General features: G+C 33.8%; 1 protein-coding gene across 1 annotated transcript; it reads left to right on the top strand.

Annotated features, from left to right (window-relative positions):
- LOC149542314 (small ribosomal subunit protein uS15-like) lies at nt 1–17,499 on the top strand. Its single transcript, XM_089797291.1, has 5 exons — nt 1–157; nt 301–373; nt 11,230–11,368; nt 11,546–11,732; nt 17,154–17,499. Exons 1-5 carry the CDS (start codon nt 135–137, stop codon nt 17,185–17,187), a joined length of 456 nt encoding a protein of 151 aa, XP_089653417.1. The 5' UTR covers nt 1–134; the 3' UTR covers nt 17,188–17,499.
- Nucleotides 17,500–23,459: the final 5,960 nt, after the last annotated feature.

The following is a 23,459-nucleotide window of genomic DNA, read 5'->3' as shown; positions in this document are numbered from 1 at the left end:
AAACTGGCCTAGGGCAAAATTATATTGGAGATTTACTCATTGATATCAATTGCGGAGAGTAATTTTAAACCGCAAACCTAACAGCGTAAACGTCGACATTGAAGTAGCTTAGCTGATTGGTTATCTCTGTAATCATGGGGCGCATGCATAGTCGCGGGTATGACTTTACCAACTTGTTATACAATGAAAATAATATTAATGTGAAGATTTTAAACTGTTTTTTTCGCCTTCCTGTTTTGAAATGAAATTATCATCAATGGAAGTTGGTTTAATGCGGTCTTACTTATGACTGTTGAGCAGGAAAGGCATTTCCTCTTCGGCTCTGCCCTACAAGAGAACCCCACCAAGTTGGCTCAAGACTTCTTCGCAAGATGTAAGTTTTTAATTGGTTGTATATGTCCTTCTGAGTTGAGTTTTCTTTAGGAGATTTTGATTTGTATTATTTAATTTTTTAAATCTTTCTCAGCGTGTCTTAATACAGTTTGAGTTGGGGATCCTACCATTTCTGTATAAAACTAAAAATAGCATTTTCAATGGATAGAACACTTTAATTTGAAAAAAAATAGCTCAATTCAAGACTGCTTTGGTTCATTTTGCATTTACTTTACTTTACTTTCTGTCAATTGAACTACCAAAAGACTTTAAATAAGACCAAAGCAATTAATTTTAACATTTATCCGAAGGGAATTAATAGCATTCTCATCTGTCTTCAAAGTTGGTTATTTGTTTTTGCGTTCACATGTTTTTTCTTGCATTCACATACTTCAGCATTGGATGTTTTGTTTTTGGAAATGGTTCCAAAAGTTTTTTTCTAAAATGCATCTCAATGAGACTAATGAATTTCTCATTAGCTTTCAAAGTTTCAAAGTCGACTATTATTATTATTATTATTAATATTGTGTGGAGATTCATTTAGCAAAAGCAAACTACGACAGCTCTTAAGAAACACCTATATCTTTTTGGAGAGCTCTACTGCATTACAAGCCTCTGTTCTTGTTTAGCAACATTGAGATCAGGTTTATGAGCTGTTGAATGATTTCCTTGTCAGTTCTCCATGCAAGTGTCCTCTTGGCCATGTTTTTAATTACAGACATTCTGACAAGGCATCTGTAAATTCCAGACTTATAATGCTGTAGATGTTGATTTTAAATAGCATATGTTTACCATTGAGATTAAGGTAGACAAAGGCTATATAAAATCAAATGGAAGCCATGCTTTCAAAAAATCTGATTTTTACGCTATAAAAAATAAAATGGTAAACATATGGGCTATTTAAAATCAAATGGTAAACATATGGGCTATTTAAAATCAAACGGAAGCCATGCTTCACACTAATCTGATCACCAATTATTTAATGTCATTAGGCTGAAATAGAAGGCATTGTGACGCCCAGATAAAATAGGGAAATTAAATCAGATTTTCTCATACAAAGTAAGGGAACCATTTAAAACACCATAACAGTTTTAAAGAGATTAAGAATATTGAGTAAGAACTATGGTAAATGAATTTTTCAAGAAAAAGATGAGTTGGAAAATAAAGTGAAGGAATGAAACAATATGATTGAGGAATTACAAGAAAAGATGAATGAAGGTAGATGCTCATTGGATGTTTTTTAGATAGATATGCAAGGAGAAATTGTAAAGCTACAAAATAAGCTTGATTCTAGAGTTAATAAAAGAAAAGTGTTGAAACTGAAACACAAGGAACCATGCACCAAACATGGACATGATAAATGGAACCAAGCACCAAAGATGGACATGATAAATATGAATTGAGAAAATTCAATAAAGGGGCTAAGAAGTTAAAAGCAAAGATGGTTGGGGATCAGATAATATGGCTTCTAATAGGGTGGATTTAGAAGAAAAGTCTGTGGACTACAGACTGAGCTTAATGAAAAAAGAGTATTGAGATGATTTGTCCTTCGCGAATAGGAGGGGAACCTGGCAAACACAATCTGATCCACAATCACTTCACGAAGCATTAGATGTTCCTAAGTGGGACTTAGCTGTAGAGGAATATTCTAATTCTTTAATGAGGAATCATACATGGGACTTAAAAGAAAAAATATTATGTTGTTGTTTGTAAGGTACTGTTGGAGGAAGAATCACAGAACTGCAATATGTCTTTTTCTTTCTTCCTTCTGAGGATGAGAGAAAACTTGTCTTAAATTATGAACCTTGCCAGTTACCATTTGTTGGTTTTCTTGTTGAGAATTACTGGGAAATACTACCACGTAAGCTTGAAGAATACTTGATACTATGTTCTCACAATTTACATGCTGGTATCAACCTTATGATATTGAAGGACTATATAAGCAATCTGGCAAGCACATTAACAACTCTTCAGGGACATCATCGTAGTACAGAGTTAGACACAACCAAGACACTGAGAGAAACGTCACTTGGTGTGGAATTCCCAGTTCCTAATCATATTGGAGTTTTTCAACATAAACTAATTGCATGACAAGGAGGATATAAGGATTACAAATCTCTAAAGTTGATCTGGGATCCTAGTATTTGCAAAAAAGATTCAGTTTGACAGACTAAACCTCCTTGAAATTAGAATGGCAGACTGTAATGTCCCCTCCTTGAAATTAGAACAAGATAAACCAATTACTCCTCATTCATTTCCTGTGGATCCTAAGGAAAAATAAATGTGCACCACTACAACATGAATCTAATCCAGCCACGGGAAAGGAATTTGCTAATAAGGAAAACAAAATAAATGAAATATAGTGTCAAATAAGACAAACCATCTCAGCCACAATAAAGACATGCAAACATTGTCTAGGCTCTAGAAGAAAAAAATATAGCAAATGAAAAGAGATCAGGTGATTTAGAAAAGTGCTTGGAAGAAGATCATAAGGTAGAAGATAGTTAAGGGAGGAAGCACTCATTAAATGATTAGTAAACACTGTTATGTCCTACGATAATAGTCATGTTTTATAAGGAAGGTGAATTAGGGAGAAAAATGCTTTAATTTTTGGAATGAATATTATTGCAGTAATGGTAAATTGATGTTGTATTAAACAGAGGAGATGAAAGCTCCTTGAATATATTTACAAAGACGATGTTTTTGAATGAAACAATCATGAACTAAAGACGAAAATAGAAGCTGCCTAATAAACTAAAGATAAACTCAGATGACCATTAAAGAAACATTACAATATTCTAATACCCTCCCTTAATGATCAACATCTAACTACCATGCAAAAGACTGTACATATCTTGTGGTCATAAATTCTTCGGAATACTCTGCTGCTGCTGAGACCCTCCTTGGATCTGCAGAATGTCAATGACCAAGAGTAGCCAAGATCCGTCCAAAAAAGAGCAGACAAGGGTGCCCCCTTCTTTACAATGCTTTGCAACAAGTGACAAGAGCCTACTGCTGAGATGAGTCTGCTACTAACCTTCGTAGAATCAACAAAACTTCTGAGCAGTAATCATCATAAAACTCCAACCTGATGTTGGATAACAGTCTGTCCTTCAGAGATATACTGAGAAACAATTGCCATGATTTTGAGGAAAAGTTGGTAAACCCTTCAATTTTTTGCAGAAGAGCATGACACCCCAAAGCAGACTGCAAAAAGTCACAATATTTGAGGAAAAAACGGTTAAAACCAGAAAACAGAATCTGAGACATATATTGGAGAGTACAATGTTAAAGATATTGTAGCTGCAAGAGATCATTTTATATTTGTAGTGTTCTAGTTGGATTTTTTTCTCTGAATTATACCCTGTGATGATTCTTGGTTCTTTGTTTTGTTCTGGGGCTGTGACGATGACACCATCTTCCTTTCATTGTTTCTCCTGGGAGAGGCTCAACTTTGTTTGTTAGTTAGTTCCATTCAGCTACATGACATCACATAATACTTTATCATGGTTGAGCTGTTGGATTATGGTCGTTTTTCCTTTATGTATATTATTATTGTCTTATTCACCTTCATCGCAGCTGAGATAGTTTGTCTTGGCACCATTCGTTTGTCTATTCTATTCATTATCTCTAATTTGATGACTTGGCATTGTGTATGGATGACTTGGCATTATTTATGTATTCACTATTCCATTGATTGAAGGAAATTCGTATCATGGCATTGTTGAAGAATCTTCTTTATGGTTGTAACAGATGGAGGCCTCTTGGTATTCCACGAGATTTTCTTTTGTTTGAAGTTTATGAATACATTAGTGGCATCCTTTGGCACTGTTGTTGTGCGTATGGAGTATTATTGTAAAATGTCTGCTCTATCTGTTAGTGTTAGACTTTTAACAAGTGTAGGAGAGCAGGGTGTCTGAATGTTGGCGAGACATAGAGCAGTTGTTATTGTCATCATGCATAGTGATTGTTCTACAGAACAGTGTGAGGCTCCAGCAAAGTGTGATTTCAGTAACTGAAGATTGATATCATATCTTATATAGTGAGTGCCATGTATGCAACAGCATGATTTTGGGTGTATAATCTGGGCATGTTTATTTTCTTTGGTTTCCAAATCAATTCTTTATATATAGTATCTGTGAGATACGTAAAGTCTGGCATGTATTTGTAAATGCTTAGCAGTTATTGTCTGTACTGTTAAAAGGCATATTTCTTGAGTGTTGAGAGTCAACAGTCACTGGTTAGTTTATCCTCTGATAAAGTTTGATATTATTGTGAGTGTTTGAACATTCCATAAAGGAACTATTTTCCGGGTGTAGCTGTGTTTTTCCTCGTGGTTAGTTTTCCCAGGATAAATAATCATGTCATCTGCTTGTATGGTTTTCTGGTTTTCTGTATATTGTATTTTTATTATTGTGGTTCAAAACATCAACATACAAAACATCATATTTGAGGAAAAGCAGGAAAACCTGACAGATAACTTTTGAGGAAAAATTAATTAAAACCCAATAGATAAATTTTGAGGGAAAAAATCTTAAGACCCAATGGATGATTTTTGATGAAAAAATTACTAAAATTCAACAGATAATTTTTGAAGGAAAACATTATGAAAACTCATTAGAAATATTTGAAGGGCAAAATATGAACCTCTGCATGGTAAAACAGCACATGCAAGAAACAAAATGCACATGCAAGCAACATGCAACTCACATGCAATTATATGCAACCTTCCAAGATCAGACACTTTTGTTCAAACCAAGAAATCACGCGATCAAAAACCTTGATCAGGCTCAAACTTTTCAGCAAAAATCTTTGAAGAGGAGCCACAAAATTTTCATTAAATATCTCTGACAACTTTTATTCCGAAAAATCGAAAATTTTTTTATTGGAAAAATTCCAGATTAGAAGAAGATTGAATTTTTCTTTAAAAATTTGCTTAAGTTTATGAAATCCCACACTAATACCATGTTATAATAAATTGATGTTGTACTAAATAGAGGAGATGAAAGCTCCTTAAATAGATATACAAAGACGATGTTTCTAAACAATCATGAACTAAAGATGAAAATAGAAACCACCTGATAAACTAAAGACTAACTGATATGACCATTAAAGAAACATTACAATATTCTAATAATTGCGTTTTATAAGTGAATATTACAGCCAAAGAAGATGAAACAACTCTGAGGAAAATTGAGAGATTTAAGGATGAAACCCTTTTATTTTTTTCAGCATGTTGGTGGATGAAAACCCCCCCCACTTGAGTAGATATTAGGGGTTATCATTCAAGGAGAGTAGCTGCAAATTTGGAAGGAGGATTAAAGCAGATATGATTTCTGTTTTCAGAATTATGTCTTAAGCTCTAAATCTGAATGATATAATAAGATTCATAATTTAGCTCTATATTTGAATATTATAATTAAATTCATAATTTTAGATAAGTCACATTTATAATCATAATTCAGTTATCATTTTGAGTTAGGATTATTGTTTAAAGACAAAAATAAGAATGTTCTAGAAAGGGACATTATATATACTTATATGGACACGCACATATATGTATGTTTCTATGTATCTATAATCTCTTATTTAAATGTTCTATTGTATGTTTGCACAAACATTTATGTTTATAAATATACATGTATACATAAATATTTCCTAATGTGTGTTTGCATATAATTTTTATTTGACTTTATATTTCTACTTTTTTGTTTACATGTACATTGTATATAGTAGTATAACCTTTGTTAGGTTTAGAAATCAACAAAAAAGGGGTAAAACCTGTTTGTAGGCAAAGCCCATAATGTCTAATTGGTCAATGCGATGTCAGATCAAATTAGAAAAAAGACTGTTGCAAACCAACTCTATACTATCCTCCAAGCAAAACAGCTGAAACCACAGTAGCTAATACCTCAGCATCACTGTCTATCAAAATATATGTTAAAGTTCAAAAAGCCTAATAAGGGTCAAGACAAATTTTGCAGGCATTGTCACGCCCAGTATAGAACAGTTACATTTATCACGTGCCACAGTCTAACTTAAATCTTTGGTTGCTTGGTCTTTGTCAATTTCCTTCTTAGAATCACAACATTGTGAGAACAATGGAATGGTCTCCTTTGATAGAACCAATTGCTATTTCTTTGCAATATAAGTTATAACTAACTGGAGACATATCTGCTACCTTTTAGTACCATGTAGGTGCTCCAGAAAATAGTCAAAATGAGTCTTTGCCTGATGGACCACATCTTCAACAGTATCATGAAGAAGAAAATAACAAGATGTTATAGAAACTAGAAAACATGTAAGCGCAAGATAGAAATTGGTCTGCATCAAAATTGTTTTCTCCGCACCTAGAACAACAGGTATCCCAAAGCAGTTTGGCCATGGGCAAATGCATACACACCTTTGGAGAGCTGTCCACGCTTTTGACCAGCTCCCAGATATGAAGCATCCACTGATTGAGTCTAGAATCATTGTAGCCTCATTAATTTCCTGATTTGAGAATGCCATAAAATCCACAACTACATATTATCCTAATACACTACAGTTCCTTTGCTTTAGAATTTTCTCCTTCCTCATTTCTCAACCTCCAACCATTTCACCTCCTAGGTGACGAGATCCAGCTGAAGATGCCATGAGAATAGCCACACCTCTGAAATAGAAATCCGAAAAATGAAAATGCAAAGCTGTTTCATCACCTTTGAAGCTATACTGTTCAAATAAATTCCTTCACTTCTCATCATTGCTCTATACATCAAGCCACCTCAAGCCAACTGTATTATTGCTGTCACTCAGTCCCATTTTCAAGAGATTGTCTATGTATTTGTTTATAAGCACATATATAGATATATACATGCAAACATTTCATATGTTTATAGATAGATGGGGTTGGTTTTACTTGTTTCTTGGTATTCTTAATTATGTAGTCTTGTATGCATAGTCTCTTGCACACATGTACTCACAGACACATTTAGATATATATTCAAATATATATACCTATACACCTACTTGCATATTTTCATGCATATACATACATGTATGTATGTAAGTTTCTATTTATTTGTAGTCCCTTTTTTAATTGCATCTTCAGACATATACATAGTACACTTTTTTATCTTATTTTTTTACACTTTTGATTCTTTGTTCTTATATCCTTTTTATATTTATAAAATTATATGCATATGCATATAAATGCTTTAATGAACACACACACACACACACACACATGTATGTATGGATCATTTTTTTTATTGGTAATATTAACCTGAGAGCACAGTAACCAGCAGGGGCATAAAGCCCACGAGCACACCATCCCAGCAAAGGTGGGCCTCAACTGGTATTAACACTGTTTGCTTAGGTCAAGTGGTGATTTGAACCATGGCTGCACCATTACAATGTACCCACTTAACCATGACACCACATGATGATCCCCTATGCATTTATCCTTTTATCTATATACCCGTATTTAAATATATGTTTGTGGCTTGTGCACATATATGTGCATATTTTTATATTTATATTTATTGAATTTCTCCCTTTGGTTATATGTCTTTTCATCCTTTATGTGTATACATCCTTCCTCCTCTGGTTTGTAAGAACACTGGAGCTGCAGTCCCTGAGGTCTTATGTTAGGTGATGTTCCCAGGAGACCATGCCCTACTGTGAAGGGATGTTCCTCAGACTTCCCCATTTTTTAAAAAGGAAGACAAGGTGGAGATGTCTTGTTCCTAATCTCCTGTCCTCAAAACTAACCCTATTCCAAAAACTACCACATTTCCATGAAAGGCTGAGATCCACGTGGACTTTGATAACTTTGAAAGTGCTAATTGAGGGTTTTATCTGTAGCCCAAAGCAATAAATATCACAATCGAGTTTACATAGCAGTAACATATGTAGGGTGTTAAGTTCAAATTTCAAATGCTTTATATGTAGCCCACAGCATTACAAAGAAAATTCAAATGCGATTCTAGATCCATGCAAACAACACCGGCCAATCTTCTTTGTGAACTGTATTCTCACTTTGGGCAATGGGTGAACATGTTTGTATCCTACATTTTTACATTTCATAAGTTGCAACTGCCTTTGAATAATGTAATATGACTTTTCAGGTAAACTCCACCAACCTCTTTTGTTTGCATAGTGTACTTCATCTAAGCAATGGGTGTTTGCACATGCCTACCTGAATATGCATGTTTATCCCACATAAATGCATACCATGAGAATGGTATGTCCTTGAGAAATATCTGTGCATTTAAACTCTAGTAGTCAACCCAAGGTGTGGACCTATGGGTTTAAAGGATCCCTCTAATAGTGAACATGATCCCAGTTGTAGGACATGAATTTGAAGCATAAACATTTAAGTAATTAATAAATGAAACATTAGAATGATGAAGATAAATATCAATATTCTTGTGTTGATGTTGGGCACAAAGGTTAGGTGGTAGTAGTAATAAGTATCAACTAATTTTTTTCTGGATTCACTTGACTTTTGTACAACTTGATTCATAATGACTTGAAGATGATAATCTGCTTCCTTCCATATGAAGACACTAATAAAGCCTAGTATATTGTCTCATGGAACATGGACCATTTTTATCACTACAGAAATTAATCACTTTAGAAGGAAATCAGAAGCTAAGTTTTTTGCGAAGGACCTTTAACCTAATAATGGATCCCTAATGACCTTAATTACAATATTCATAGAGGGGCTTATATTCTTTTAATTTTGACACTAATTTGAGATATGATTAAATTAGGGGTCAACATTGTCTTACAAAGTGTTTTCAGTTAACATCTACAAGTAATGGTTGCCGAGATATGGTATCGTTGAATCAGCAATTCTTTTTGATTTAGAGATTTAAGGCAATAGTCTTAATCATGGCATGTGGGCTTGTGTGGATAGAGTGCAAACAATTATTCATTTATGGCTAGTGCATTGCAAAGCCACTTTATCACAAAGTTATGTTAAAGCAAGGGTCAAAGGGCATTCCTTTCTTCTCGAGGCCCTTTCATCTTACTTCCTACTTCAGATTTTGGTATGGTAGACTCAAATTCACTCATCTAAATACCATTGCTATGTGGTCTTTATTTCTTCTTCAATTGTAGGAATTTCTGTAGATAAAGTTTCTCCCTTCACCATACTGTTGGATGCTAGATCGAGTCTCTTCTTTTTTAAGAGAAGGTAAGGGTTTTCTTTTAGTAATGACGTGTAGAGGAGCCACATCAGCATTTCATGGGTAAAATGTACGAATACCTTTTTCCAGCAAATTTGCCTTTATGTTGAGCGTGTCTTCCAGATTGTGAACAATACTATTATTCTCAAATTATATTCTTGCTTGATGTACTCACTTGGGGCAATGGTTCCCCGTAGTGATTAGAGTCAAATCCACTCATCTTAGTTTTGAAGCAGGGAAGAGTCCTCATAGAGGCTAGCAAATTTGTATATCATATTTGCTTAAAGTGAGACAGAGGAACAATTTTTTTTTCCATTTTCTTGATTTATTAAAAGATGAAATTTTGTTTTGTTTAACTCACTTTTTAAAAAAATGAAAGATGAGTTTTAAAAAAAAATAAAAATAAAAAATCTTAGGGAAATAGTTTCTAGAAGGGACACATGGCAGTAAATATGTAGTTAACTCCTCTTTAGTCCTCTTTGTACAAGATGAAGCACATAATATTGTATTGACCTTATTCTTGAGCAAGAAAAATTTCACTGACATGGATGGGCTCCTAAGAAAGCCATGATTTTATGCTTCAGGCATCCTGCATAATGTTGTATTGGAAATTATTATAACCTGTTAAAAGCAAACAAGTTTGAACTCAGGTTTGGACAGTAGACAAGTTGTTTCTTATCTCCTCCTTGTCTGTTATTTGATGGCATCTACTTGGCATTCCTTTAATGGACTTTGCCTGGCATACATTTCCTCCTCTAGCACTAAAGTGTGATATCTGTAGATGTTATACCTTCTTTTCTTTTTTCCTTACACCATCATGTGGAAATACCTTAAGCACTTCCTTTGATATTGTTACATGCCTTTCGTAGGGCCATTAGTCTCTCTGTCATCTTTGATATTAATATGACTTTTTCTTATTTTCCTTTTCATTTTTTTCCCCACTATTACTTGTTTTCCTGACAATTGTTTGATCACTTATGTTTATGCATCATTACAAAAGGAATCAAAAGGATGAAAAAAAGGCTTGCCTAAATAGTCCATATATTGCTGTAAATATCATGGATAATCACTTTACACGACTTAATAGTTCATAAAATGCATGCAGTAGAACTTACAAAGCTTGATAATCATAATGGCTTCCAAATTATTTAATAACTGGGCTACAGATGCAGTCTATATTAATAACAATAATTGGTTTAAAAATTCAAAACCTAGGAGTAGACAACTATGTGTGATTTTTTCCTTGTTCCTTGTTAATTACTAATTAGCACTGACTAGAATCAATTCTGAAAATTTGATTCTCACTGTCTCTTTTTTGAATCTAGTAAATCAGTAATCCTTCTTTCAGTGTTCTTTTTTATAAATGACCTGACGATTGAATCAAATTATCTTAGGTTCTATAGAGTTATAAAGATTTCTTCTGACAGTATTTAGGGGCAATTTATCATATATTGAGAGTTTTCAACAAATATATATGGTTTCAGCTGTGTTTTGTACTCATTTATTTTCAGATATATCACAGTTGAATCAAGTGATATTCATCAAAATGTTTACCTTTGGACATCTCAAAGCTTTTATATCATTTTTTCTACAACTGATATTTGTAGAGCTTATCATATTATTATTCAATGTATGTTTTATCTATTTGATGTAATAGTACCCTGTTATTCTTTTCTAATTTCAGGTTGAAGAAAATATTTGCAAGTTTGCCAAGAAGGGATTAACACCATCCCAAATTGGTGTTATACTTCGTGATTCCCATGGTATTGCTCAGGTCAAGAGTGTTACCGGAAGCAAAATTTTACGTATTTTGAAAGCTCATGGTATGCACTTAATTGAATTAGCTTATCATGACATAAATTTTTGTTCGTAAGTTCTTGACATCTAATGTCCTTTGTGACTTTAATTGTTAAGTTCAGTTTTTTGTCGTGTCTTTTCATAGACACTGTCTTATCTGCTCTACCAAAGCCAGGTTATCTAAGGAAAGCTGATTTAAATAGGTTTGGCACCTGAAATACCGGAAGACTTGTACCATCTCATTAAAAAAGCTGTTGCAGTTCGTAAGCATCTTGAAAGAAATCGGAAGGATAAGGATTCAAAGTTCAGGCTGATTTTGGTAGAGAGCAGGGTTCACCGTTTGGGACGATACTATAAAAGAGTCAAGAAACTCCCTCCAGTCTGGAAATAGTAAGTGCTGATATATCCTTTTTGTTTTGTGAAAATTTTCTGTACATGTCATAAAAAATCCGTCTCAACAACATGATTTGAAAATATCATTTATATCTGTTATTTCAAGTAACTTTAAGTTAGATTAATGTATTAACAATTTACATGAAAAGTGAAACTTGTCTAAAAAATTTGAATGGATTTAATCATAAAGATGGGCTTCAAAAGGTGAAGGTCAGTACAATGTCTATTATGATCCTAATATCTACCCAATACATTCTTTGACGAATCAGTTTTAACATTTTAGATTTGCAAATATGTAGTACTTATAAGCATAGTTATAGTTCTTGCCTAGTCTCATTGATTTCTAAAGTGGGTTACCCTAGCTGAGTCCAGGAAACTTAGGAACTGGGTATCCAGTGAGTCTGGTTGACCTTGTGGAGTCCGCCAAACTTACTGAACCCAGAAAGTCTGTATACATAAACTTGCCTATTGATTGCGATTTAGAAAAATGAAACCCTAACCTGGACTTCCAATGGCACACTTTTTGTACATTTCTAGTTGGCATCCTCAGTGGTCCACGACTGTTTACTGACCTATATATTTCAAATTTCACAAAATGGGGAAACTCTACAGACACTGCTAAATATAGGAAATATTATAAGATACTTATCTAATTTAATGACATCTGTATAATCCACAAGATAAGTTGGGCTGCGTCGATAAAGGTAGACTAGAATATGTTGTCTTGGATACACAAAAACTGAAACTGATGCATGTGTAGCATCTGGATTCTTTGAGCTTGGTTAAAAAGCAATAAATTTCTGAAATATGGCTGCCCCTCGACCCTGTTGGGGTTTTCTGCTTCCAGACCCTTGCTCCAGTTCAAAGCAAAAAATAAAAATGGTTTTGGGCTTATCTCAGATGGAAAAATAATGTTTTCTTATTCCATCCACTTTTCCCTAATTAAATTCCAATTAATCAAATTACATTTATACTTTTGGCATGCCAAGTTAATCCCGATCCTCAGTAATGCTCCTATTGTTGTAGCAACATTGCAGACCTGTCTGAGATACAAGTGTGAGAACCCTGCAGAGAGCTACTGATGCTTTGCCAAGTGACAATATTTTCTCATCATAGTATGCTAAAAACACTTAAAAGAACACACACACACACACACACATATATACATATATATATGTATGTATGTATAACATTGTTGTTTCCTTCAACTCAAATGCATTTTTATACTTGTTAGAGAAATCTGTACTTGTGTTCATGAATAAAGTAACTTCTTGCTCATAGCTTATTTACATCTTTAAAGTTGATATAATGAAGGGTGCATGGTAAAAGCTTTAAGTTTGGTTCTTAATTTACCCAGTCTTCGCTAATTTGAATGTCTTCAACTCAATAATCAGCCTGTTAAGTCTGAGTCTTGTAAGTATATTAGTTTAGTCTAGCGAGCCTTTGGAATGTCATGGGATATGTTTGATGTTTCCAAGATTACAGGCCTTAATATGATTTTCTTCACTATTAAAAAGAAACGCTTTTTATTAAAATGTGTATCCTTCCCAAAACAGGAAGAGTGTACCTAAAGTACTTAAACCATTCAGATCAATAAGAAAATAGAGCAATAATGATCTGATCTTAATTAAAAATGGACTAGAGTACCCATTCCTATCAAAATCAGATTTTATTATCATTCGGATTACTATAAGACTATCAAATATGTAATGTTTCTTTGAAGACATGAACTAAACAAAACCTGCATACTTCCAGTTGAACTGAAACCTTCAGAGAAAAGGCTAAATATATATTTATTTCCCTCTCTCAAGAGTATGGTAATTGGAGTACTGGTGGAGAAATAGTCTGCCTTGCAACCCCTGCTTCATTTGCAAAGTTGTTTCCCACATCTTTAAAGAACTGGTTTTGAATATTTTGGGCTCAGTTATATATTTAGAGGTTGAAAAATATCAGTGTTTATCTGAGTTTCTGGGACAAGGAGATGAAGTGATGTTATTTTGGTGATGGCATATATTATTTTGCATTTTGTGGATGGCAACTAACAAAAAGGTGAAAGCTGAAAAGTAAATTCAATGTAGTGAACTTGTAATGGTGATCCTCCAAAGTTTTTTTTGATAGGTAATGGGCCAAAGTCTAGATTTTTTATTATTTGTTTATTATTGTTATTTATTGAGATTAATTATTATTGTATGAAGCTTGAGTAGACTCGAACCCAAGACCTCTCAAATGAGAGGCTCACTATTTACCATTGCGTTATAGGCTCTTGCCTGTGACCCTTCACCTTTAACTTTTATGGCTTTTTGACCTTTTTTGGTTAACATTTTTTATTGTAATCTAAAATCTTGATGTATGAAATGTTGCAGTCTGCAAGGTCTGAAAAGAGAGGGACACCCCCAACCAATCACCAATTCTAAAATTTTGATGTATGAAATGGTGCAGTCTGTCAACCCCAGAAAAAAGGGGGACATAACCCCAAGCCTCTGAAACATCACCCACAACCCCATAGTGTGTCCTTGTGGAACACTGTTATATACAGAACAAGTAATCTGAAAATACTTAGTTTAGGATTTACTCCGATTTAGGATTGTTAAATAGTAAGCATAAGGAGTTACTTTTGTAATTAACGTTTTTACACCCTAACTAAGGGTTTAAGTAAATAATGCTTAGTGCTGGCCCTAAGATAATATGGCTAGATCTATTAGGACCAGTCCTTTGTTTTTCTGCAGAACTGTTGAAGGGAAAAGAAAAACAGTTTTTTTTTTTGAAACCTACACATTGTTTTCAACTATTTTGCCATTAGCATTTTTATGTGTTATGTTCAATTTTATCACTACAGATCATAGTTGACATGACATAACTCAAATAAGAATTTTTTTTTCATCAATTTTGACAAATGTAATTCATTTCTTGTCTCCCAATTTTGGCTTGTTTAAACCAGCGTAATTGGTACGGTTTTTCTATGCCGTATCAATAGTGCATTAGGGAACATGATGAAGGTTTTAATTATTACGATAAATATAATAGATAGTTTCTATTATCTCTGTTTAGTATCTAATGGTTATCTATTGTAATCTTCTGTAAATATTCAAATGTTTCTAATATTTAGTTTTCTGTTTCTAGAATAGAATGTTTCTATTCTTTACGATTGTTTCTTAAGGAAACATTGTTCAGTCTGTTGTATAAATTGATGTCTTGATCACTGTTAATAACAAGCAAATATTTTCCAATTACTTCGTAATATGGTATCAAAGCCAATACTTCAATTTTTTTTTCGAAAATAATTATAATTTCTTGGTTGAAATTATCTGCCATTTATTTTTGAAATTATTTACATGCATATTTGCTTCCAACTCTCTCTATAATCCAACTAGGGTTTCCGTTTTCAGAGATCTAAATTCACTGACTTTTGGTTCAGTCTTGCAACCCATTTCTGTCTTGATCTATTTGTTTTTTCTGCACATTTCTGCATTTTTTGTGGTTTTTTTGCATTAGGGCCGTTTTTGTTCAAAACACTAATTTTCTATACCGAATCAATTTTTTTTTATAGATTCTTGGTGGTTTTTTTGAGATCTCAACTGGGTTGTCTTCTGATTTTTCTGGGTGCCTCGATTTTCAAGCGATCTGATCCAAAAATTGACAACATATTCTTTTTGGATTTTTTGAGCTCTCTTTTGGGCTAGCCTTCAAATTTTCTGTGTCTTCTATTTTTTTGCCTCAAAGGATGTGCCTTCACAGATTTTCACACTTTTCATTGGAAAACGTGCTATGGCATCATTGACCAATATTCTGCTCAAGAGCAAGTCAAAATTCAATGGTCAAAATTATTGCACTTGGAAGCAGCAGAACATAGCAATTTTTGAATATCGGAATATCAATCAGATTGGTTTGGGTGTTCCATAGCGTTCAACTACCTCTGGTATTGATTAGGAGTCATGAGATTTGAATAATCGAGAGGTGGTGATGCTTCTCAAATTATCCGTGGCTGATGATCAACTCTCTTAGATTCCATTCGACAAGACAACTGCCAAGATATTGGCACATCTCAAAGGTTTTCATGAGACTTCTGACAAAAGTAGAGCTGACTTCTTGAAGAACGCCTTTCTTCTTGAAGAACACTCTATTTTCTATCATCATGGATGAGCGAACCTCGCCCTAGGCTCACTTGAATAGGATTCAAGAAATCCATGATTAGTTGCTTGCCATCGGTTGCAAGAGGACATTGTGGTTATCACTCTTCAGAGTTTACCAAAGTCTTACAAGCATTTTATCGAGACTCTCAACATCACGTTTTTCGGTGTTGATATGAAGTTCACCGATCTCTGCACACTTCTGCTTCGACAAGATCGATGGAAACAACAGTTCGGTAGCAATTCCAGCTCCACCTCCACAGAGCAAGCCTTTGCTGCCAAATCCTTTCAGAAGGATAAAGGTCAGTTTCAACAGTCTTCTTAGCAGACATCCTCTGCTTCAGATTTAGAAGGCCCTCGGAAGAAAAACATTCAATGCAACTATTGCCACAAGTTTGGGCATGTGAAAGTTGACTGTTGGAAGTGCTTAGCTGCCCTATCCAAGCAATCTGGTTCGCAACCCATAGCGAAAAGTGCGGAGCACCTTGAGCAGACAAAATCTGCTTTTTATGCTTTTTGATAGCATCATGCTTTGGATAGATTAACCATTAAGGAGGGTATTATAATAATAGATAGTTTCTATTATCTCTGTTTAGTAGTAAATATACAAATGTTTCTAATATTTAGTTTTTTGTTTCTAGAATAGTGTGTTTCTATTCTTTATGATTGTTTCTTGAGGAAACATCGTTCAGTCTCTTGTATAAATTGATCTCTTGATCACTGTTAATAACAAACAAATATTTTCCAATTACTTTGTAATATTAGTAACAGCCCCTATTTGAATTCTAGTTTCACAGTTCACCAATTGATTTGCAAAAAAATTGTCAATATTATTTCCTTGTTTGATTGAGATGTGGAGAAGTCCCTATGCCTACATATGCCATTGACAAGGGAATTTTAGATTAGACTTCTCTTTTATAATTTATTACACATTTTAATGCATTTAGGCTATTAAACAACATAAAAAATCTGTCTTGTACCATTTATTAGGGTAGTTATTAGTGCCTTTATTGGCTTTGCTCTTTTTTTTGAGATTGAAGTGTCTTGTTTATTTAAAATTCAGATGATTAGGTCTTGACTCTTTAGACTTTACCTTTTGTTATTTTGGTAATTAATTCATCTGTAACAGTATTTTCACAATGAAAGCATTGAACCCTATTTTATGTTCTTGCAATTTTTATGATTACACATGACAAAGTTAAAATTTTTGCGAACTATATCTTGTCTAAAATCTGTGCATTTGCTTTGTGGAATCCATTGTCTAATATGCATTTTGAATTTATTTTTACAGCGAATCTGCCACAGCCAGCACTCTTGTGGCATAAAAAACTTCTTCAATGGTTCTCATCAATTCAGGATAATTGCTTGTCAGTGCTTTTTCTATCTGTCAACAGAAGACATATATCAAATAACAGTTTTGGATTTTTTTTGTTTGTTGAATGGATAAACACTGTCTTGGAGTACGTCTTAATCTTTGATAGAGTTTCTTGTTTGGAATCAATAGTTTTATATTATTAATAGCTATGTTTTATGTAGCTTTCAGGATAATTGCTAGTCAGTGCTTTTTCAATAACAATAATGGATTATTTTGCTTTTCTGAATGGATAAGCCATCTTGGAGTACATCTTAAACTTCAATAGACTTTATTGTTTGGAGTCAATTATTTATTTTATTAACCGTCGAAATCATATGTTATGGAGCTTTCCTGGAGATTTTTATATTTGTAGTTGTTGAGATGAGAAATTAATAACAACATTTCTAGTGTAACACAAGGCTCTTGACAAATGTTTAGCAAGGAGGATAACTTGTCATATTGATATTTTTTATTAAAGATCGCTGTTTAGTTTTGTGCTCTTCACATTTACTTGATTTCCTCCAATTTATTATTTAATATTATTGGGTTCGTTGTTATTTAGCTCTTTTGTAGAACTTTGGTATTTCTCAGCTCATTTAAGAATGGGAGGTCTTGGTTTTTCGTTTGGTATAAGGAACCAGAAACTTTTGAGAATAATTCATTTTTTAAGGAATTCTTTGCTCTGAATCCTATAAGCTATTTCCAGTATGTTGGGGACCTATTCTTCAGGTTCAATTTGGAGAGTTATCCGTTGGTCCTTTATTTAGTCCTGTGCCTCTATTCGCTTTGTCGAGGTTTGGACCCTGAACAAGAACTTGAAACCAGTTGGGGGTTCACATGGTTACAAGAACTGTGGGAACTCCAGACAAACATTGTCTTTGTCTTGTGTGCTTTTTTGCTGCCTTTGAACTTTTCTCCTCATTGTCAGTGCTTGGCCAGGAACCAGGAACCCATCGGGGGTTGGGAGAACTAGATCATGGACTGAAAAGGATCTTGGAAACTAGGAAAGCTCCAATTGCCGATAACTTGGCCCATTTCACTCAAGTTTTGCTAATTTCGAACTGAGTATTACCCATTTTGGACATTTGACCATATAGAAGATTCATAGGATTCATACACTTGGCCAGAATTTCAAAATGACGCATTTGGCTAAAATGGCTAAGGGACAAACAAGGAAAAATCACAACATAGAAGCATATTTGACCCTAATATCCACAATGTTCTCTCAAATTGGCTATCAGCAATGGGAAAACAAGGGTGATGAAAAATTGTCAACACTAACACTGATGCTAGTTAAACAATAGCATACTAATTCATGGTGCAAGTTGCAAGATAATAATCACTGGGCTCAAGCACAACGTATCTATGGATTACAACTACAAATGTGAACATTTAGTGGTAACTTATATTTACCATTACGCAATCCTGGTTCATTTATACAAGTGCCTTTAAAAGTTGAATTGCAGAGGCAGGCCCTATGGATAACATAGTTCTAGAATAAGAGGAGAGAATGATGAAGTTTTATCATAATTACATGCGATTCAATGAGATTGGATTTCCTTATAATATATGAAGTCTTTTTTTAATAATATGTAAGCATGATTATTCTCAGATTCTATTATAGTTTGTGTAAGTTAATACAAAAACATTGGTTTTGTTTACTCTCCCTCCATGCCTTTTAGATTGTCATTTGCATGTGACAGATGGAAATAATGAGTTCCACATGTAGAATGATGAAATGGAATATAAAGAGAATTTGGTTAAGAGTTGATTCACCTTTTTTTTTGATCGGTTATTTTTTTATTTGTTTATTAATTTTTGGAATAAAGCCTTACAAAATAGCCACTTTGTGCTGGCTGATTGATCCTTTCTTTGCCCCTGCAGACCCATCTGCAACTTATTTGCATGCTGCTTTACATGGAACCTCTAGGGCTTTAGAATATACAATCTAGATCTTGTATACATCACAAAAAACCAGCTACGTCCACATACATTCTACAGCTCGACACAACTACCATTGGTATTACAATACTGTTCACAATGACGAGTCTGTATCACCATCCAAATTGGGTCAAAACAAACTATATCCTTCTGGGGGCAAAAACAAAATTTGACAGCACTTGGAAGCACTAACCCCAACTATTTCTTCATCATCTCCTCCCTTGTCTCTTTTGGAATGAAAACTCTTCACGGGTGTCGAACTTGTTCTTTTTTGCCTTCCTTGTGTGCTTCTCTCCAGTGTCCTCGCCTTCCTCTGGCCTCAATTTGGCAGCTGATTTTTCTATGGTTTGTCTTTTTTTCCTAGTCCAAAACCTTTTTGTTTGCTAGATTGAGGAAGTTTGCATCTTTTCACCACAATCTTTGAATGACTTTGCTAGCATAAAGAAGGACGTGAACATATATTTCTCAATTTTAGAGTCACAATACCATCTTATTTCTTATTTTTTTACCGAAATATAATGATTTCTTTTGCAAAATTTTGAGGGATGAGAATGGAAGTATACAAAAAATCCTTTATTTCTATTGGTTGCATTTCTGTAGCTATTGGTTGAAGTTGCAATAGGGCATCCTTTATTTTTTTAACTAAAGATGAAATTGTCTCTTTTTTTTCACATCTATTTCTTGTTCAATGAAAAACATAGTGTGGAAAGTGAATAGTTGGGTACAACAGAGTTTAACTTGATAAGTAGTCTTGAGTCCTCTATATGATCAATTGTCTTCCACCTCCATAGGCATGCAAAATTTTAAGAGGAAAACAAGTTAAACTCTGTGATATTGCTATGAGGATTTAACTGTGTGATTTTGAGTCAAACTCATTGACCCATGTTTCATGAGTAGTGATTCAACATGAATCCATCTCTCATGAGAATAAATGGAACACTTAGCACTCATTGACCAATGGAAATAAAGGATTTTTGTATACTTTCATGAAACGTGGGTCAATGAGTTTGACTCAAAATCACACAGTTAAATCCTGATAGCAATATAACAATTTGACTTGCTGTGGAAATTATCTCCTACTTATCAATTGATGAGCTTAAGGGGCTTCCTAATGAATGGTTCATAAGGCACAACACTCGGTGAAGGTTTTGCAAATGGGGTTGCAAGCTTTGGGTTTAACCATGGAGAAAACTCCATAGTTAAGCACGATCAGGCTGGAGTAGTATTGGGATGGGTGACCTCCCGGGGAGGTCCTGGTGCTTCACCCCTGTGAGCATCACCTAGATCCAATGAGTGCTAAGTGTTCCATTTATTCTCATGAGAGATGGATTCATGTTGAATCACTACTCATGAAACATGGGTCAATGAGTTTGACTCAAAATCACACAGTTAAATCCTCATAGCAATATCACAGAGTTTAACTTGTTTTCCTCTTAAAATTTTGCATGCCTATGGAGGTGGAAGACAATTGATCATATAGAGGACTCAAGAATGCTTTGCCTCATGTTGTTGGTTGGCTATGACAGATTTATAGTGTCAATGGAAGGACAGTAATAGTACATTTCCCATGTGGTAATTAAAATATCATAAATGGTGGCCATTACCAAAGTTCAAGAGCTTAGGAGAGATCATAGCAGCAAAAAAGGTTTGGGGAAAAACTGGCAAACCAAAACATTCAAGAACAAGAACAAGGAAAAATTGAATTTTAAGACTAAAAAATCTAGAGATAAATATAAAGATTTTTTCTTAAAAAAAACTTCAGGGAATTTTCATATCATACAGATAAAGAGAACAAATAAATTGGAGTTTAACCCTTGAATTGTAGAAAATAACAACAGATAAATTTCTTAAGAGGGCAGTCACCAAATTGTTTGCAAGTCTGATAAAATATTAGCCAAGTCTATGAATGAACTGAGATCAAAATGAATTGTAGGAAATAGACTTTGCTTAAGTCATATTCCTGACTACATAGGTAAATATCCAGTTAACTTTTTAAGAAGGCAGCTGTCAAATAGTTGTCTTAGTCTAAGATCAAATACTAGGTAAGGCGATGAAATAACTGTGATCAAAATGAATTGTAGAAGATAGATTGTGTCGTTTATAATCATATTGTAGAAGATAGATTGTGTCGTTTATAATCATATTGCTGATTATATAGGCAAATATTCGGTTAGCTTTTTAAAAGTGCAGTCACCAAATAGTTTGTGCAAGTCTGAGATCAAATATTAGCCAATTCTACCAAGTTATTCAGATCAAAATTCATCAGACTTTTTAAGAATGTGGTCACCTGATAGTTGTCCGAAGGAATTTATCTAAAGTTGAAGCCATTTTGAAGTGATCTGAGACTTTCATTTCCCTTGAGGCAAGGAATTTTGCAAGGTTAGTTCATTGAAAAAGCTTATGAAATCATATTACACATTACAATGCTATCTTGTCAATTGGTAAGTCCTTTATATGGGGCAGAATTAAAGAATATACATTTGTTTAGTTGAAGTAAAAGAGTAGCAAGACATTGATTTTGGCAACACCTGGCTTCGAATTACTTCCAATTACTATTTTATGTGGAGACAAATGTTAATAATAAAATTTGATATATTAAATAAACACTAAATTACCTATGTAATAATATATAATGGAATATATGAATACATATAAAAAGTTAAATCATATATTATTTACGCACATTAATAGCTGGTAACTATTTTTAAATTTGAAACATCTTTATAATATTTATTATGAATTAATAGAGGTACAAAAAATTATGATTTTAAAATTAGTATCTAAACGAATGTCTTAGTATCCTACGACACTAATAATAAAATTACATGTATCCCGTGAGTGGGCATCTAAACGAAGAAAGAGAGAATGCAAGAAACGGGTGAGCATGAGAAAAAACTTTTCAAGGCGGAAGTGATCGATTCCACTCCACTCCCGCTTCATGGTGAGGAGAAATACCTGCAAGTAGTGGATGGCGAGGGGGAGGTCGAGGGTTCAAATCAGGCAGGCAAGCTTCTTGATGACATCGGCCTGTTTTTTCACCTGTAAACTAAAGGCTTATGAGCGAGTTAAAATAATACTGTACTAAACGAATGCCTCCATAGTGTAGTCTCTCGGTGCCATCAATGCACCAAGTGGGATCTTAGTTGTCGTGACAGTATGTGGAATCTATGGTCATTCTATCCGATCAGGCAGTCAACGATCCATTGTGCTTCGCAGGTCAGCGTGGTGCTCTCCCTTGTATGCTGCGTGGGCTAGATAAATGATACTTGTTAATATGATGGTTATATAATAGCTATTTTTATTTGAAATTGCAAATTTTCTCAAGTAATGTGTGGTTGTGCATCTTTCCCTCGAGTTTGATCTTACATAACCATTGTGGTTATGCTCATGCTTAAATCTTTAACTTTTCTTTGTCCCACCACAACCTGCGAATCTAAACAAATGTAAAAGTAAGTCATCATTAGAGAACCTGACATCTTTTTGAGGGGCTCGTTGCGATATTGACGTCCCTAAATACGCTGGGAGTAATCATTTGTGTTGGATTTGTAATTGACAAAACTTATTTATAAATGTCAAAAATAATTTAAAAATGACAACTATAAAATGAGAAAATCATGCATACTAAGCCTTAATTTTGATTTGAAATTCCCTGTATGTATTGTTGATGTGATATGTGAGCAATGGAGATTGCTCGTTCTTCCAACAAGCCATTGGGAACATTACTCAAAATATCATCTTTCTCTTCTAACAATTTGAAAGCTCTGCTAAGTGGATCTGTGATACCACTAAGAAGGTCTATATTAATCTTCCCTTTTCTTAATTTCCACTCAAAAGCTCTCTCCACATTTCTTACATAGTCTTTCTCCTTACAGCTTCATCCCTTTCCAAGTTCCTAATTAGATCATCAATCAGTTCTACCCTATGTGAGAAATCATATATAATTTTATAAAAGGTGTGGATTTTTTAGGATAATATGGAGACTTAGGATTTTATAGGATGCCCTTATGGGTATGCGGTATTAGATGAGATCAGCAACTAATTTAACTAATACTTATTGGAGTTAATTATTTATGACCACAAAAATAATTAAAATAAGATATTTTTAAAATGAATTTCTATGAGGGATAATTAATTTTTTAAATTTTGAACCTTAGAAGAATTATAAATTAACCAAATAAAAGGCTTTATTTTGCCCAATTAATTTTAGTAGAGTTATTGAACAAATTAATTAAATGATTCAAAACCATCTAATTAATGTTAGAAGATTGTGAATTAATTGTTGACATCTAATTTATTTATTTA

This window comes from Cupressus sempervirens, chromosome 8, assembly GCF_028749045.1.
Source record: "Cupressus sempervirens isolate cs-2001-9-10 chromosome 8, ASM2874904v1, whole genome shotgun sequence".
NCBI classification, from domain to species: Eukaryota; Viridiplantae; Streptophyta; class Pinopsida; order Cupressales; family Cupressaceae; genus Cupressus; species Cupressus sempervirens.
Note: the sequence above shows the minus strand (reverse complement) of the source record. Positions and strands in the feature narration are given on the sequence as shown.